Source organism: Haemaphysalis longicornis, unplaced genomic scaffold (assembly GCF_048455015.1).
Source record: "Haemaphysalis longicornis isolate Haplotype H1 unplaced genomic scaffold, Haemaphysalis longicornis Haplotype H1 scaffold_1, whole genome shotgun sequence".
NCBI classification, from domain to species: Eukaryota; Metazoa; Arthropoda; class Arachnida; order Ixodida; family Ixodidae; genus Haemaphysalis; species Haemaphysalis longicornis.
The window spans coordinates 111924978-111943484 of record NW_027526203.1 but is presented as its reverse complement, the minus strand read 5'-3'; the positions used below and the strand labels follow the sequence as shown (position 1 = coordinate 111943484).

Below are 18507 nucleotides of genomic sequence, written 5' to 3'. Positions count from 1 at the left end.
ATGCCTTTCTGATTAATGCATCCAATTTAGCTGTTTCAGTCTTATTGAGTATGGCATATGGAAGGGTGTAAGCCAGTCGGGAAATCACAAAGCCTTCAACGAGCCGAAGTGTGTCCGCCTCTTTCATGCCCGTAGACTTTGTCGTTATTCTTCGGAGCATATGTGTCACTTGTTCGGTAGTGCGCTTGAGCCGGCTGATAAGAACTGTGTTCCTGCTGTCCGCCTGGAAGAACATTCCCAAGATCTTGATCTGGCGGGAAGGCCTGATGGTATGGCCATCCAAGATGATCTCGATGCTTGGGGCTTGCCGCCTTCCCCTGTGCACCATGAGGAGCTCTGATTTTTGCGGTGAGCAAGAGAGGCCACAGCTCCTCGCGTATTCATTGACTACGTCGACGGCAAGTTGTAAGCGGTCCTGCATTTCCCCCACCGAGCCATTTCCAGTCCACACCGTTATATCGTCGGCGTACAAGCCATGGTGCAGATCTGGTATGACCCCTAGTTTAGCGGGGAGGCCAATAAGGGCGATATTGAACAGTAGGGGTGACAGAACCGCTCCTTGTGGCGTACCCCTCCCACCGAGGTCGATGGGGTCCGACGCAATGTCTCCGATCTTGATAACTGCTTTCCGTCCTGACAGAAAGTCTCGGACATAGTTGTAAGTCCGGTTCCCACAGTCTAGACCATTGAGGTTTACTAAGATAGCCTGGTGGGTGACATTATCAAATGCCCCCTTTAGGTCGAGGGCCAGTATGGCTTTTGGCGTGTGGCTGTTGGCTTGCATCATGATATCTTCTTTCAGTTGTAAGAGGATACCATGAGTTGAAAGATGCGGCCTAAAGCCAAACATGGTTGATGGCAGTTTTCCGGTGCTTTCTAGGTATTTCTGCAACCTCGTGAGGACAATGTGTTCCATGAGCTTCTCCACGCAAGAAGTCAAAGAGATGGGACGGAGGTTTTCAATGTGTGGTTCCTTGCCAGGTTTGGGAATGAATCGCACTTCTGCGGTCTTCCATTCCGGTGGGAGGGTTCCGCTCTTCCAGCAGGTGTTCATGTATGCGGTGAGAGCAGTCACCGAGGAAGGCTCGAGGTTTGCTAGCGCTTTATTGGTAATCTCATCTCGTCCCGGAGTGGTGTTGCGTCTAAGCTTTGCCATTGCAGCTTCCACCTCGCATAGCTGTATGTCCCTGTCCAAATCAGGATTTGGCCTTCCCGTGTAGTCTGAGATAGGCGTAACAGGGGATGGTGGCAAGTATTTGTCCTGCAATTTCTTTAGTAGCTCTGACTGCGTCCGGGGAAATGAGTGCAGAACCGTCGTCATTGTGCGGCGAGATTGGCCTTTGCTGTTGGCCGGGTCTATCAAATATCTCAGCAGCCTCCACGTCTTTGAGCTACTAAGAGTCCCCTTTAGACCATCGCAAAGAGAGAGCCAATTCTCTCGACTCAGCTGTGCTGCGTATTTCGTCGCTTCCGCGGTGAGTCCGGCTATGCGCTTTTTCAACTTTCTGTTGTGGCGTTGTCTTTTCCACCTGCGGATCAGTCCTCTTCTTGCCTCCCATAAGTGAAGCAGCTTGGGATCGACGCTAGGCACTTGCGTGGTGGTCTTTACTTTCTGGGTCGTGGATCTCATGTCCTCCCGTACTCCTCTGGCCCATTCCTGTATGCTTGTAATCTCGCTAGATAATTCTTGGGCTTCCCGGCGTTCACGAAATTTGTGCCAATCAGTTATTTTGGCCTCACCTAGGTGGGCTCGGTACTCGGGACCTAGGATGACTGTGGATATGATGTCATGGTCAGAGCCTAGGTTTTCACCTGTGTTGGTCCAGCTGACCTCACTAATATTCTTCACTAACGTGAGGTCAGGGCAAGTATCCCTGGTGACGCTGTTACCCATTCGTGTGGGGACCAAGTGGTCAGTGACCAGCGTGAGGTCTTCTTCTTCCATGGCAAGGCTGAGTTCTGTGCCTCTTTTATTGGTGTAACCGTATCCCCACAGTGGGTGAGCGGCGTTGAAGTCGCCTACAATGATGAGCGGGTTATCAGCTGCTACTCGCACCGCCTGTTGAATTATTTGCTTTATCTCCGCCTGCTTCCTCTTGGGGCGACAGTACACGTTGAGGACGAACAGGCTCTGGGCTCTCCCTGTTTTTCTGGGGATCAGTTCGGACAGCACTCCGATTTGTTCATGCTGGGTTAACGAATGCTGTATGGCTGTGATTTCCTTTTTGATGAGTGTAGCTGAATTATTGATTTGGGAGTCTCCGTGAGTCATGTAGCCCGGTAGTTTGACCGGTGCATTGGTTTCTTGGAGCGCAATTACGTCTGGTAGAATACTGACGGTTCCTATATACTGCTGCGGGGATCCGACTTTAGGTTTAATACTCCTGCAGTTCCACTGCCATATTGTTGTTCTTTGCTTCGACTTGTGGTTACGGGCCATTGCTACTACCTGAGAAGCCTTCCTGGGGATCTTGCGTGTTTGGTCTGTCGTAAGGCTTCTCTCGACGCCTGCTCGGAGACTTTTCAAGCACCTCGATTCTTTTGTGCAAGGCACCTGATTCCTTGTACATTGAATCGACCCGTGCTGTTAGTGTGCCAAGCTGCTCTGTGATACTCGCTGTAGACTGTTTCAGTTGCGCCTCGATTGTCTTGGTGATTATTTCAACTATTTCTGTGTTTTCTTCTCGTGGCTCAACTCTAGGCTGTTCCGGCTCAACTGGGATATCTTTCTTTACCACCATCTTTCTGCGTTTCTCGTTGGTCTGCGTAGTTATTGCTTCCTTGAGGGCAGCGAACTCTCCCCTAAGACTCCTTAGCTCTGCCTGAACTTTCGCGCATTCGGCCTCTAGTCTTTCATTCTCTGCCTTGACCTTTGTGCACTCGGCACACTGGTGTTGGGTAAGTGCGGGGGTATGAGCAGCGGGAGAAGCAATGCTTGCCCAGCTCACCTGTCCTGCGTGGGATGTGCTCCGCTTCTTGGATCTGGATCTGGAGCGGGATGGTCCACGGGATGCGTGACGGGATGAGCTGCGTCCGCCAGACCTGCTCCGTGAGGGCCTGGATTGCGCGGACACGCGCCGGGTTTCACGATCCCTCGCCAGTGCCTTCTGGCGCAAGACGAAAGGCTCGCAAAACCTCTTGGGGCACCCTTTGGACGCAGTCAGGTGGTCTCCGTTGCATAGGGCACACTGCGGCTTGCAGACGTGCTCTGGTGTCGGATCCCGTGCCCCACAGAGGTCACAAGACCGAACGGTGGGGTTTGGGCACACGTCGGCACGATGACCCAACACGTGGCACACACTACACACTGGCACAGTCTTCCTGTATAAGTAGCATTTAACTTCAACTCCCATGTAGTACACATAAAAAGGTACCTTGTGTCCTTGGAAGGTGATCACCACAGTCCCGGTATTGCCGAGGCGGCGGCACGTCAGGAGCTCATGCCCCGGGGAGTAGAGGTCATCGAGGACTTGCTGCATGTTGTAGTGAAGTGGTACGTCGTGAATCACTCCTTTGACCGAGTCGGCGGGGGCCAGTCCATAGATGTTGACCGGATGTGTTTTCCCGTCAATTGTTATCTCCCGGATTTGATTGAGGGCCCTCGCTGCCTTCTGGTGAGGTGTGCTCAAGGTTATGATGTTTTGAGTCTCTTCCACTCTAATACGAATGTCTGCCTCTCGCCAGGTAAGTCTTGATTCGTGTAAAATGGCTCCGGCTAGCTTGGCCGGGTTTAGTTTGGTTAGAGATAAACCTTCTTTGGGTCTAATCACGAGCTTGTAGTCGTCTTTCGGAAATGGGGGTGGCTTAGGCTTAGAGGTCGTTGTGCTAGGTCCGGCCGATGAATGATTAGGGGTTACTCTTAACGTAGCGCTGCTTGCCTTTTGTTTGCGTCGCTGGGCTCGGCTGACGATTTCAATCCATTCCTCCTTACTGTTCGTCGTGGTGGTATCTTCTTGTTCGTGGTTGTCTTCCATTGCTTCTTCGTCACTTTGTTGCTCTTGCGCGTAGCTTGAGGGTTGCTCCAAGGTCGCAGGAGGGGTTGTCATTGTGACGTGTTCGAAGCTGTAGGTCTAGGCAACAGGCCTAGACCAACGCCGCCACCTCCGAGCAAAGGCTGCCCGTAAAATAAAAAATAATGCACTTACGGGCCAAAGTTTGGTATTGGCGTAGTCCTAAGAACTTCGCGAAGGCGTTAGTGAGAGGTTTGTCCTCAGGACTTGGCGTATATTGCACCTGAGGCTTAAAATAGGCAAAGCCCATGCAGGACATGTCAACGCTCCTCTTCTTCGTCGTCTTCCTCCTCGGAGGCGACGGAGCTCGGCTCGGGTGCGCCCACCCGGTCGCAACACGGCGCATGCTAATTTTCCCCAGAAGTAATCCGAAGGCTTCCACTAAGGCGCGCCTGATAGCCCAGGTGTATCATCGGCGCGTCAAACACATGAACAAAACAGACCAGAACAACTGCCGTCAGCTCACGACATACTCAATTTCTATTTGGCTGCGACGTGAACACAACTTCATTCCCGCACGACAACTCGGCGCGATTTCGCCTGAGACAATAATCGGTGAGTTCAACAACTCTAATTGCCTGCGACGTCGACGTACCCAGTCCAAGTAGAACTCTGAGGCTATCAATGTGCATCAATGGTTCTGCATTTGGATTAGGGGTTCTCTGGTATTTTTTTGTTTGGAGAGCGCGCGGGGAGGGCGCGAGGGTAATTATTTTCCTTTATTACTTCGTTTTAAATGCTAGAGCATCGCGAAACTCGGTAGTCCGAAAATCACGCGTAGGACGTCGTTGCGAACACTTGGCACAAAAAATGGGTACCAGAGGGTGAAAAAGATGACTGACGCATTTTGGAAAGGCTGAGGCGCTAAGGTAAACGCTCACAAGAAGATACGGGACCGAAAAAATGGCTTACGTATATGGTACAGGCTTAAATAAGGGCTCAAGTAAAAAAGAATCCTCGAAATCCTGAAAGAATCCTCGAACTAACCCCAGATTTGTCAGGGAAGCTCGTACTGAAGGCGGGCTGTCCCGTGAGCGACAAGGAGGCTCAAGCTTCGCCGGTCGCCCTGGAGCGGCGGCGGACACCACCAAAACGGCGGCCCCGATCGTCAACTAAAAACGCCCGCCAATAAATGTGTTCCTTCTTTTTTCCCGTGGCCAAAAGCCGGCGTCTTTGTCAACCGCTTGAGTTCGCTAATAAACGATTAAAATTTGTGTTCACGCCGAAGAGGCAACATCGGCCGCCCGAGGAGAAAGTGGCCGCAGGAAGCTCGGGATGTCATACATGAAGGGACCTGCAGATGGCCCTTTACCAGCAAACGGTTTATCTCATGCTCACACTGCTGCCCCTGAATGCATCTCGTGCTCGTTCGAAGGCTCTACCCTGGGTATTTGTTCTTCGGGTATAACAAGTAATGAATCGTCGGCGAAAAACTCTTTTATTACATTATGAGTACTGTACTTCGTGCGCGGGTTTTATACCGTTCCCATCTCGTAATTGGGACACCAAAAACAGGGAATCAGGATGGCACTCGTATATTCCTCGGTAACGAAACTCCGGGAATTATTCGAGCATCTAGGCTTCTTGGCTACATGTATACAGGATGTTCGTAAAGAAATGAAGGTTGACAGAAAAATACAAGACCACCTGTATTAAGTGCGAATGCACTTTATAAGCGACCCTGAATTCCGTTGACCGCCGTCCGTCCACATAGCAACAGCTGCGGGTGCGCGCGCTCCTCGTCTTCCTTGGCAACGGGGGGGAGATCGCACATACCCACGTGGGGGATTGGCCAGGAATCGGGCGTGAGAAGGGCTAATGCACCCGCTTAAAGGAGTACTGACACGAAATTTCAAAGCTGAGATCCGCTCTAGCAATCAAGTACAACGACAACACAATTAGGTGTCTGTGCATGGCACATACCCACGTGGGGGATTGGCCAGGAATCGGGAGTGAGAAGGGCTAATGCACCCGCTTAAAGGAGTACTGACACGAAATTTCAAAGCTGAGATCCGCTCTAGCAATCAAGTACAACGACAACACAAATAGGTGTCTGTGAATAAATGCATCTTTCTTTCTTTGTAGTTGTGTGTGTGTGTGTGATCTCTCTTTCGCGAACATTACCGAACCGCGCAAATACAACTCGTGCATTCGCACTTTCACATTCTTCCCCTCGGGGAAATGCGGGGAAATTTTTCTAAAATCGAATCGTCCTTGCAAGATCTGGAGATTCACGCATTGCGTCCGTACTAATTAACTGTAAGGTGATCCAGCCCAAATGTTTATGACTTTTAACGGCGTGTACTGTACCAAAGCTTGCTTGTTATAGACAAGGATATGACTGAACCCAAGCGCCTAATGCAGACAACTCAACGCCAACTGAAATTCCGTTGAAGTGATGCAGCAGCGAAGTTCTAGACTCTTCACCCTTCGCTGTGTTTTTGCACAATAGCCATCTCCAGGGCAAAGCCAGGGTAAATGAAGGGCCCTTGTATGCATTTATCACCCACCACTCTCCACGGTACAAATTCAGTTCACTCATACGAGCGTTTACTTGCTTGAAGCGTCACTCTCGTGGCAGAGTTGAACCGTACGTGAGCACTGTGCCTACCTCGTTTGCCATCGGTCCGGCCTGGTTAGAATCCGTCCAGTCTTTTCACGTATATTTGTGCGGAATGTTTACCTGGTTGTGCTCTCTAGAACTGGCAACCTGAAGAGCCAAAGATTTGCTGCGGCAGGTCCATCGAAAGTTGGGCCTGGAGCGGCCTGGTGCCTTTCTTTTATGCTCACTGATGGCAGCACACTTTTTGGAGGAGTTGGCAACCTGCTACGATCGTCTTCGTCTCAGCCCACCGCCCTGGCCGAGCTGCTGGACGTGAGGCCGGAATCACAGATGGAGCAGGACATAGCCCTCCAGGGCCACTCGGGGCTCCTGCTGTCCGCCTCCAACATCAAGGCTGTCGAGGACTACCTGCCACAGGTAAAGGGACAGTTGCATGTGTTTATTTATTTAAAAATACTGCCTGTCTGTTGTCCGAATTTTCGTAAGAAGGACACAGGAAAACCACAATAAAAACATCCGTAAGTTATACATCAGTTAGGATACGCATTACATTGTTGCTGGCCAAGTTGTAACAATTTCTAACAAAACTCTAACAAATTCTAACCAAGTTCAAACAACGAAGTTCTAACGCAATAATTGTGCTACATGCAAATGATTACAGTCTGAAAGAGTGAAAAAACAGTCTAAAAGAATCGATTTTTGCAAAGGTGACTGCAATAGCGCCATGTTAGGGTTCCGAACGCAGATGTTCTTGAACAGGGGATGAAATTAGGCTGTTCCATTCCCTTTTCTTTGCTGGGAAGAATGAGTGTTTGAAGCATTCCGTGCGGAATGAGTATTTGAGAATTGCAGTATTTCGTTGTGCTGTTTACGCGTTGGTCTTGATAGTTGCGGGGGGTTTAAATTAGGTGTTTATGCTTCTGATAGAAAGGCCATTTGGTAAGGGTTTCTTTGAGAGGTTTCAACTAGCGCTCTTCCTTTAGTGACCGAAGTGAGTACGCATTCAAGCGTCATTCCTGTAACCGATAAATGCTCCTCGACACTCTCCAACCTTTTCCGTTTCTTTTGCAGTTTCAGTGATATTACTGGGGTATGCAGCACAAGATAACTGAAGCTTTGGTCGATCTGAAATTATCACACCATTACTTGTTCGGTATATTGAATATGAAGATGACCACTGCCTCAGACTATTTTCAGTTTTGTTTAAAGATCATTTATAACCGTGGTGGAGTGGATTTCAATAATGCCGTCACATTCACAACTTTGACATTGCGGGTGCTGTCAACATTCCTTGTCTGTTAACAATTTTGGCAAAATTCGTTATCGGGCAGCAACAGTTTCAGTTTCCCATTTAAGGCTGCGAAGTAATCTTTAGCTGGTCCCCTTTATTGGAATGAAAGGCAACCAGGCCAAAATTGCCTTAACGAAGAGAACAATTACCATGCCTCAATTTGGAAGGCTGTTTCTCCGTCAGCTCTTCATGCACGCTGATGTCACCCAGTACTTTCTTCCCTCACAAACTCGGCACCGTTGTTCAGTAATACCCTCGTATAGGTGTTTAAATTAAATTAAATTAAATTAAAAAAGGTGTTTAAGCGAAACCAGGGCCGGTTTCCCTCTACATATTTTCCTCGGGTGCCATTGAGAAGCTTGACTGCTTGGGAGGTGAATTTGTGTGTACTCATGTCATGACCGAAGGTTGTCGTAGCTAGCTCCTCACATACTACTATCCCAAGGAGTGAGTAGTGGCAGTAAGTCGGTCCCGGTCCTTGTAACAGATGCAGGTGGTTAATAGAATAGCGAAGAGGGACTGAGGTCCGACTTGTCGTGGGGAAGGTGGTGGACGTAGACGACACGCGGCCACCCCTTTTGCAGAAAAAGAAATCTGGATCTGTGTCCTTGCATTTGAGAGTAATCTGTTTCCAGCACACCCGTCTTCTATCGTAAGCGTTGGTCGTCCTGACCATGCCTTCATAAAAGCAGCTGGTCCTCAATTTTTTTTCACATTCCCCGCTTGCTGCGTTTGCAGCTCAAGGACCTGGAGGCCCAGCTTCGCCGTGAGCGTGCCAGCCTGGTGGAGTGGCTCTCCCTTCACCGGGAGAGGCGAAGCACTCCAAGGGCTGAGCGAGAAGACCTCCAGCGCTCGCACTCGGGCCTCACTGCAGCTACGCTCCGTGAGGTATGCGGCATGGCCCCTTTCCTCCCCGTTCTTCTTTCTCGTCCCTGCTTCACAGTCTGTGCCCAACAGGTACAGCAGTGATTTTTTTTAACGCGATAGCGTTATTAGGCTCATTGTTCGAGTTTCCCCGTGGCTCCTAGCCGTCCGCTATCAGCCGTGCTCATCAAGCGTCCACGGAAATACGTCAACGCTGCCACCCGAAAGCTACGACTGGGGCAGCAAGATTCGAGGCCTGGCCTGAATCTGTGATATGGCGAAGGCGCAACTGAAGTATGTAAAGGAGGACAATGATACTGCGGCGGAGAGGAAAGGACACGCAATTTCAGCAGGTGCCGCACCTGTGCAGTAGAATTCGTCCACCGCCCAGTCGCTGATAGCATACTCGACACACACGTTTGCCAGCCGTGCCCGCAACTGTAGCCATAACACCAAAGCGTCTTTCCCCCAGAAGATAAAAAATTCAAATTTCCGATAACTCAGGTGCCGGAGCTACACCTCGACAACGAGGCGCACCGCCGTTGAAGGCTCCGGAATAATTTCCACTACCTGGAGATCTTTAACGTGCGACGAAATCTCGACACACACCGGTGTTGCAGTTCTCTGTGCGCATCAGAAAAACGGCTTCCACCGCCGGGAATCGAACACGCGTCCTTCACCTCAGTAGCGCAGTGTCTTAGCCACCGAGCCACCCCGGCGTGTTTCCCATCGTACTAATGCCGGCAGCAACATTGGGCCAACCAGCGAAAACAGGGACAAAGGATTAGTGCCAGTCTCTCAGAAATCAGGGAAGGCATTGATTACGAGCAGAAACGAAGTAAAATAAAACCCAATAATCAACATCATCCTTATCAGCCTGGTTTCGCCCACTGCAGGACGAAGACTTCTCCCAAAGATCGAGTGCTAGCTAAGTACTCCCTTCCCCCCAAATTTCCCCCTTTTAGCATTCCCATTTCCTCCTCTACCCCATCAGATCACGCATCAGATCATGAACACTTTGAGACACTGAAATTGACACCTTCTAGCTCAAACTGACCAACATCCCGCCGCCGCAACCTTTGACGCTCACATCTCAAGCCACAGAAGCGTAGAGGGCCTTTGTCTATCCCGGGCCACGGAGATTAAAAACCCTCGATGCTAGTATTTGCCTCTTCGCTGTCCTTTAGTGCTTGTGAAGCATACATAGACCGCAAACACAGAAACTGCATTCGAAAACGCTCCCTGGGAGTCGAAGTAACGCTATCGCGTCTTACATCTTAAGACCCAAACGTAGATGTCGCTTGAACTTTTTATCTAAAAGGTCACTGCTGTACGTTTCGGCTTAAGCTCCACATCCAATAGTTAAACGCCATCGTGAAAAGAACTGTGTGTCACGTACGGGGCTGCCGAGTGTGTAATAACTTAATAAGACGCAGCTGAATGTTCAAGGCGAAGACTTCACGAGCACTTCCTCCCACCCTCCTTGTTTGATATCTGCCTTTAAGCGGTATGAGAACATGAAAATTGTTCGTAGTCAGCCAAAATTGTTTGGCTAGTCCTAGGTTGCTTCCTCCAGAGCCCGGCATAGTTTTTCGGGACCTCTAATAGGTTTCAACTGGAGTTAAAACCCCCAGCCATCATTTCAGTGCCAGATGTGCGATTCCATTGGGTACGCTTAAGAATGGCAGTCGGGGTATATTTTATTTATTTATTTATTTATTTATTTATTTATTTATTTATTTATTTATTTATTTATTTATAATACTATGATCTTTGTTCAAGATCTTAACTGGGTGGGAGAAACATAATTTACACGAGTAACCTTAGCGGCAGAATACACACACAAACACACACAATATATATAAAACAAAAAAAGATGCATCATGTGAGCAGATGAGACTCGAAAGCAGATACGTAGTGATTTTTCGGTTACCGCATTGTTAGAGAGGTTGTTCCAATCGACAATGGTTCTTGTGAAGTATTTGAAGCAGTTGTTGCGTGGATTGAGTGGTGTGACTGTTAGTGGGTGTCGGCGTCTTGTATCGTAACCAGTTTAAAAGTGAGATGTTGGAGATGTCAACAGGATACTGTCCAGTTATTTGATATTTGACTATTTATACAGACACAGATATTTGACTATTTCATAGAAAAATTTAAGACGTAGTATTCGATTCCTTTCAGATACTGAGGGCAGGTTGCTCTTATGGAGAAGTTCAGTTATCGATGTGCGCCCGTAAGAATTGTATATTAATCTTACAATTCATTGATACTGACTGAGCGTAAACCAGAAAGGGCACTTTGATTGGGAAACAAAAGGGCCCATGGCTGAGTTGGTCACATGGGCTCGTTATGTCACTGTAGTGATGTCTTGCAGTGGCTACGGAAAGGGAGAGTTGCTATTTCTCACCTTTCGGCTGGCTATCTTAGGCTGTGTTGAAAAGAGCACTCTGTATTCCGTTCTCACCGACAGTTCCAGCAGGTGCTCTGCAATTGCATCTGTCCCTGCAACGCCCGCGGCTATTTTCTGTGTTATCATAGCCACCTCGATACAAGGATATAAAATATCCGCGGAACGTGGTTATCAATCTTCAATTTTAGGGACCTGCTCAGAGTACAAGGAGTCAAACAGGTTACCTTACCTGGGTGCAGAACGACGTGTTTTTTTTTATTTCTGTGCAAAAAAAGGTCCAATAGCTTTTGACTCCAACGGCTGCTTTGGCCTTGCGTCATGAAAGTAGCTCGGCCACTACCAAGTGCGGCTTTATTTTTATATTTTAAAAGCAGAGATTCTGAAGGTGACATAGAAGTGTTGTTTTTCTGCCTCCCGAACAGCCCTTCTGTGCCTTGTGAAAATGGCCAGAAAATTCGATGTTGGGTCACTGTCTTTATTCCACTAGAACTGGTTATACGCCAGTGGCTCATCGTGCAGTCACCTCTGACCCACAAATTACTAGTCGGCCATCGACAACTCACTTACGATCCTCCATACGCTGGTCATGCAACAGTAAGAGTAGGAGAAAGGGAGGGGGTTCGAGTGTCCCTGTGAGGAGGGAAGGGGGTTGCATAGCAGAGGAAGGATGGCAGAAACTGTCCTCTTTCGACGTGAATGGCAGTGGTAGAAGCATATACACGAAATTTTTCATCATCGTTTTCTGTGTGAGTGTCAGCCTCTCACTCATCTGCACATCTGGCAGGAATTAAAAGTGGCACTAAATTCCAACTGCAGGGCGGCAACTCTCCCTTTCCTTCAAAATGAGAGCAGTAGAATTAAGCTCGAAGGCTTGGACCGTGTCAACAATTTGCAAAGCGAGTCCGTGTGGTGGCGCTGTTTAAACTTTGAGGGCAGCGTGGTTGCAGGGGTTGCAAGATACTTAAGACCGTGTTTTTACAGCGTTTAGAACGTCTGTCGATTCAAATAGTTCCGGCATTTCACTGAGTGAAGCTCAGCTCTTACAAGAGCGTTTTCAAGGACCTAGAAGTCACCTTTTATCCGTAGCGCGGCACTGGCATATTGGGCGTGCTGTTCGCGCTACACAAAAAGACCTTCCCTTGGAGCAGCTGCCGCCAGGGACAGCAGTGGTCAGTGGGAAGAAGAGCGGCAGGCGACCGCGAAATGGCCAGTCATGGGACAGTGCGACGCCATAGTATACCTCTTGGTCATCACTTCGGGGCCTTGTTGAGTCGCTGACCACTAGTGCAAGGAGATGCTGGAAAAGAATGGGCTGAAAGTATGAAAGCGCGTAAAGATGGCTGCTTCGAGGTGGCTTTGAACATTCTTCGTTTCTTCCTCCCGTCCTCGCCAGCAGCTGACGCAGCAGATGGAGGAGTGCGAGGTGCTGAAGCGGCAGAAGTTGCAGGAGTTCCCAACCCGGGCCCAAGATGGGTGGCTGACCCGGTACTCCACGATTGCGTTCCAAAGCGCAAGGCCCAGTTGGAAGAGGAACGGGACTGCGAAGGTAGGTGTGCGGGTTACCACACAGTTTACCGAACCACGTACGTCCGTGTTGTCGAAATTGTTTGTTTCGTACTTTAAAATTACCTCTAGTTATTTGATCGCTTTTATTTGATATTACGGGAATCTAATCTAAATATATTTTTATTTTCTCATGTCGCTGCTGCGTTCTACATAAAAAAAACTCGCGTTACATATTTATGAGCCCTTCCGATCTTCCCTTGTCCTGGCTAGTCTTTGTTGCTATTAATCACCCATTTCATTAGCTTTCCTTCTACTGATTTTCCGGCTCTGGAGACGAAAACATTGAATGCCCCATTATGAGGAAATGCGTCGTAGTAGTAGTCGCACTACCGCCAAGCAAATGACCGCTGCTCCAACGAGTAAACAAAAGTAGAGATGTTATCCGATGGTATATGCGATCCCTGGTCTATATAGCAGCAGGCCATACCTACCACTGCGCTCTCCACGCTCCACGCAGTGTGCCCGCGATGGAACAAAACCTGTAGTTCTTCGTTTCTTCGTGCAACATGTCCCTTGAGGGATTCGGCAGGAGTCGGGAGCTTTGATGAGCTAATGGGTCCGCTTAACAAAATTCACAAAATCAGAATTTGAAGCTTGCGTACCCCATAACACGGGGATATCATTGCACGTGAATAGATTACGTGCACACCAGCAGCGCATAGGCGGGATTCTAGGGAAGTTGTGGTGGTGCTAGACGGCTTCCTGCCGTAATTGAGGCTTCCTGCCGTAATTGAGAAACGAAAGCGATGACAGAACGCAAGCATGGTGCAGTAGAAACGAAGCCGGTGGAAGGCGTTCGTTGCACAAGACAAAGACGAAAGAGAAGAAAAAGAAGCAAACACGATGTAGCAGTAAATAAGGTTCAAGGGACATTAAATAATAAAAACAAGGGGTCCTGTATCGATAGATTAAGGTGCGGAGAATCTAAACATACCATTATTGTGACAAGCAGCTGTTTAATAAGGCAGGAAACGCCAGAAACGTGAAAACAGGCAACGACGCCCCGTACGCTCTGGGCAGTTCGGTTTGTGACGTCACGAAAGTTGTGAACGGCCAGAGCTCATTGGATGGAGAAGCATCTATACGTAATAGGTTTCCGAAAAAAGAGTTCCTAAGGGGTTGAGAACGTGAAATAAATGTAATTCAAAGCTTTCTGTGGCCTTGCCGTATCTAAAAACACAGACTACAGTTTTTATACGCGACGAGGCAGGCTGCGTCCCGCACTATTCAGTGAGCCATTATGCTTCCAGTTTCGTTTTTGATGCGAAATTGATGAAGTCAATAAAACAGTGAGGCAGCGCTTAAATGGAGACAGTAAATGAAGACACAGACACAAGCGCTGAACATCAACTGAGCTATATTTATCAGATCCGGAAATATAGGGGAAAAATATAACGACGTCGCACTCGTGCATGAAAAAAGAAACACAAACAAATGTGCAAACTGCAAGTGCATCTGCTGAGGCATCCTTACTCCAATCACGTGTTTAGGTACCCAAGTTTGTTGTACAGGGCTACCGAAGGGGTGCTCACGCAATCATCGCCACGCTGGGCTATCACGTCTCGTAGATTTCGGGTGCGCGTGTATCGCGAAACCTCTTAACTAATTTAGTGTGTTCTAAACGCGGGGAGCACTTAATAAAGGCCTTACAGTGCGTTGACAACTTGCTTCCTGTGCCGACGCCGAGGGAGTACGCATGCTCTTTGAGGCGCTTGTTCAGGCATCGTCCGGTACACGCGACCACATGCGAGGCGCACCGCGTATACGACGCTGTCGCGGCAAGCGAAGCAGCCCTTCGCGTGCTTTGTCACGCATCGCACCTTAGAGCACCCAGACGTGTTCACCTTTGCACACAAACTTCCAACTTTGTTCGGGGCCAAGAGCACGGACCGCACACCTGCTTTTCTAGCGACCTTTTTGGTCCGGTGAGATGCGTTGTGGATGTATGGAATGGCGCCGAGGTACTTCCGCTTTTCTTCTTGCGTCTCGTGAGTCGAGCGGACTTTCTTCAGGAGTGCCTCGCCGATTCTCAGAATCAAGGCCTGTGGGTGGCCTGCCGACTGCAACCGCTCCACTTGCGTGTCCAGGCTGCACTTCCTTCCACGAGAACAGGCTCGAACCACCGCGTTCAACAGTGCGGAGAGAGCAATTCCGTGCTTCGTAAGCTTGGAATGGGCCGAGAAAAATGGCACAATCTCTGTTTTGCTTCTTTGTCTGGGTGGAGTCCGTGCTTGCGTGCAGTTATCCTTTGAAGGCCGTAATAGTGCTGCCACCACAACTACACACAGCACGCGCCTCTGGAATTTTCTTGCCTATGATGGGGACAGTTGTTTTGTTGAAATCTCAGAGGTTGAACAGGAGTTTTAAGCGGCAACGTCTCGTTTTGCGGCTTGGTGTTGTGCTTGCACACGTGTACTTGGATGACTGGGTATCCTCGGCCAATGCCAGCAGCGCTAAGACTTAACCGGTTATTAGCCCCATACGGTGATGGAAATCAATAGCGCAGCTGACTAGCAGGATGCGAGAGCCCAGTTTTCGCCAGCAAGTTTTCGAAAGCATTCAAGCATTCATTCTGTGCTCAACTATACTTAAATGCCTATACAGAAAACGGCAGCAAAATGACGGGCTTACAATGATTGCAGAAATCTTGACAGAATATGTATAGTTCGTATGTATTGTGAATGCCTCTATGCGAAGGCTGCTAAAATACCCTTTTCTGTACACTGAAGGCATCTGGGCATCCACGGTGCCTGATGCGCGTAGCAGCGCCCCCGTGACCCTCCGCGGGTGCCATTTGTTGCCGTCGCCTTAAGGGGCATCGCCTAATACAGGAGCAGCGAACTTCAGGAAATGATCTTGCAAAAAAAAAAAAACTTATTTCACCAAACAAGGAACACTTGAACAAGCAGTGGTGGCATTTCTTAAGGGGAAAAGGCAGGCCCAGAGACATCCATGCACTCGCGTGACTAAGCGGCGAACTGTGGCGCATGGACCGTAGTGCCAAGGAGCCTACGCCGTGACGCTCAAAGAAATGACAATGTTACATTGTGGAAAACATCCAAGTACCGACTTCCGTTATGTCGTTGTAGCGTGGTAAACAGGCGGCTTTTAGGGCAGTTGCCTGTATTCCGAAGATGAAGACCCAAAACGCCAACTGAACTATTTAATGCGTGGCGACTAGCGAACAGCGCCGATACAGGCAGCCGCACACTGCCATGCTTGCAAGATGATAACTCGAACGGGCTGAGAAACGTTCTCCACGGTGGCCCAGCCCACACTACCTGGCTCGAGGACGAGCGAGCATCTATAAACATAATTGCCAACTGTAAACAGACGTCCAAAATATTGCGCACGACAAACAAAATTACAAATACAAAACACTTTTCAAAGGCCCGTGATAGAAGCCGGTGAACGCTGTGCTGGAAAGACGGCGGGAAATGGGTGAGTCCAGCGTACATGTACAGTGGGTAACCGGATTATGCTGGTCATTGCAACCTCCTCGGGCGTGAACCATAGACCCCGAGGCCCGGCGCGACGGACAGACTCCGACTTATCGAAACTTTCTTAGTGAACCGGCTTCACCGCCACACACGGAACTTCCCCGCAATGCAGAAAACGTCGCCCGCTTAGCCCGCGCGCACAGGGTAATGACGAAGCACTTCACGCTGAATCATAACAGCAGTTATTTGGTGGTCTGCAGTTTCCCCTGATGAAGGGAAGCATAAAAATCGCGACCAGAAGACATAAGCCTATGTCGAGGCCCTCTGCTTTCCGCCTTGCGGGCATTTACTCTCGTACGCATCGCAGTTGTAAAGGGCAATAAACAAGCCCAACAACCGGAAGGAAAAATTGGGCTAGCTGAGTGTCGACTACTCTTGATGGAAAAAGCGCTCAAAACACGGTTGAAGAAACAGGCAGAGAACACCACACTAACTTGCAACTACTAGTTATTGGAAAAACACACAAAAATATCGTGTCCGAAATATGAAGCAGTTCTTTGAACCTGCTTCATATTTCTACTTCATATGAAGTACAAATATGAAGGGCTATAGAGTAGTTCCTTTGTGCTAATATAGCGGAGGGAGCGCTTCCACACTGACTCCTAATGTGGAAGGCCTCTATCGATTCTCCGGTCTATCTGTCTCTATGTCTCGTCAAAATAGACGAATCACCATAAATGGTTGAGCGTGTAATGACGCTTCGCTATTTGTGAGCCTTAATTGGAACCTGGATGCCATTGATGCCCTTGCGATAGCGTATTTACGCATCTACCAGTTCGGGCCACGTGAACAGGGCCACATGCCAGCGCTAGCGGGTATGTATAACACACGTTACTCATGGCCCGAAGGGCGAGCTGTGCTTGAGATCGCACCTTCGTTTTCTTGAATTTCTTAGGTAGCTGATTGAACACGTTGCCTCTTTAACAGCTGCCTGGAATCTCCTGGAGGCGGGAAGCAGCTCCCGGGACGTGTCCGCACCGTCATTGCCGGCTGAGCGGAGACACGTGCAGCAGCCACAGCGCTTCCTCACGACCACGCCACGCAACCCGGGGCCCCATCCGGACTTCGGTGAATGGGACGCTGCCCGCAGCTTCCTGCTCCCGCTCCCGTAGCCCTACAACGTTCACAGGATGAACGAGAGCGACATGAACGACACGGACGAGGACGAGAACGGGCCTCCAGTCAGGGGACACCGCAACGACACGAACGTCGAGAACATGATGCGTCGATGCAACGCATTTTCGTCCCTTCTGTCTTTGAGCGGAACTCAAGGGTCCATCAAAGCCGTTGCCAGCAGCCATGCCGCTGTTACAAAAGAAAAAAATAAACGTAATCAAGGGCTTCCCGGCAAGGCCGGGATTGGCTACGTTAAAGTATCGCTTCGTTGTCTCACTTTTTCTTGAACATAAGAGTAAATATGGCTGGTTCCCTCTCCCTCTAGGGTTGGTTCTGCCCTCCGCGCCCCCCGTGGACTGCTACGGATATGCGCTACTTGAGCATAACTTCAGAGTCACGTCATGGGCAAACTGCCCCGAGTCCACTGGAAGAGTCATATAACCAGGGTTGCATAGGTTCACACTAAGGCGGGTTCGCGGACAAAAATCTTCCGCGGGAACTATGTGAACCACAGTCGCTAGTGTTTTCTCTGCTAAAATAGCGAGCAGGGTTCTGACAGTGGAGCCGATGTCTTTAAATTGATTAAAGGTACCCTGAAATACTTTCTATAAACGCTTTCACTCTTTCCTTCGTGTCTGGAAGCACTGAGAAAGCTACAGTTATCGCCAGCACGGAGCGGCACTGCGTTGCTTGTCCCACAAGATACGCCTTCTATTTGTGCTTTGTTTTTGTGGCTTTATTTTTAAAGTTGCTAAGAAAAGCGTTCATTGCTGCAACTGAAGGAAAATCTGCCAACAGCCGCTACATGGCCTCAGTGACGTAATTCGGGCCGTCGAATTAAGAACGTCAAGACTGGGAAAAAATCTTTTGAACGAGTTTCCAAGTTTTCTGATCAGCATAGAGCAGCAAGTTTTGTCTTAGGTACTTTGCGACCCCCTAATCTAAGTACCGGCTGTGTAGGGTACTTTCTGCATTTAAGATTTCAGAAAGAGTTGAAGAAAGTATTGCAGGGTCCCTTTAAGGACTCTTCGCCAGGGCTGACTTTGACTTTTATGTTTCTTCCTCCACTAGCGTACCTGAGGAGCACTAAAAATATAGGCGTGTTTCAGAAAAGTAAGTTTGGTTACGTTGCTACCAAGACCTCTTCTGTTCACAGCTCCACTGCACGGGCTAGTACACATTGTAAC

General features: G+C 49.1%; 1 protein-coding gene across 1 annotated transcript in view; it reads left to right on the top strand.

The window, feature by feature from the left end:
* LOC144165369 (uncharacterized) overlaps positions 1–17539 on the top strand; it is a 59299-nt gene extending 41760 nt beyond the window's left edge. Inside the window, exons 3-6 of the mRNA XM_077695463.1 lie at positions 6859–6990; positions 8603–8752; positions 12535–12684; positions 17132–17539. Of these exons, the coding sequence (XP_077551589.1) occupies positions 6859–6990; positions 8603–8752; positions 12535–12684; positions 17132–17338 (639 nt within the window). The 3' untranslated portion in view covers positions 17339–17539. The remainder of the gene's footprint in view (positions 1–6858; positions 6991–8602; positions 8753–12534; positions 12685–17131) is intronic.
* Positions 17540–18507: the final 968 nt, after the last annotated feature.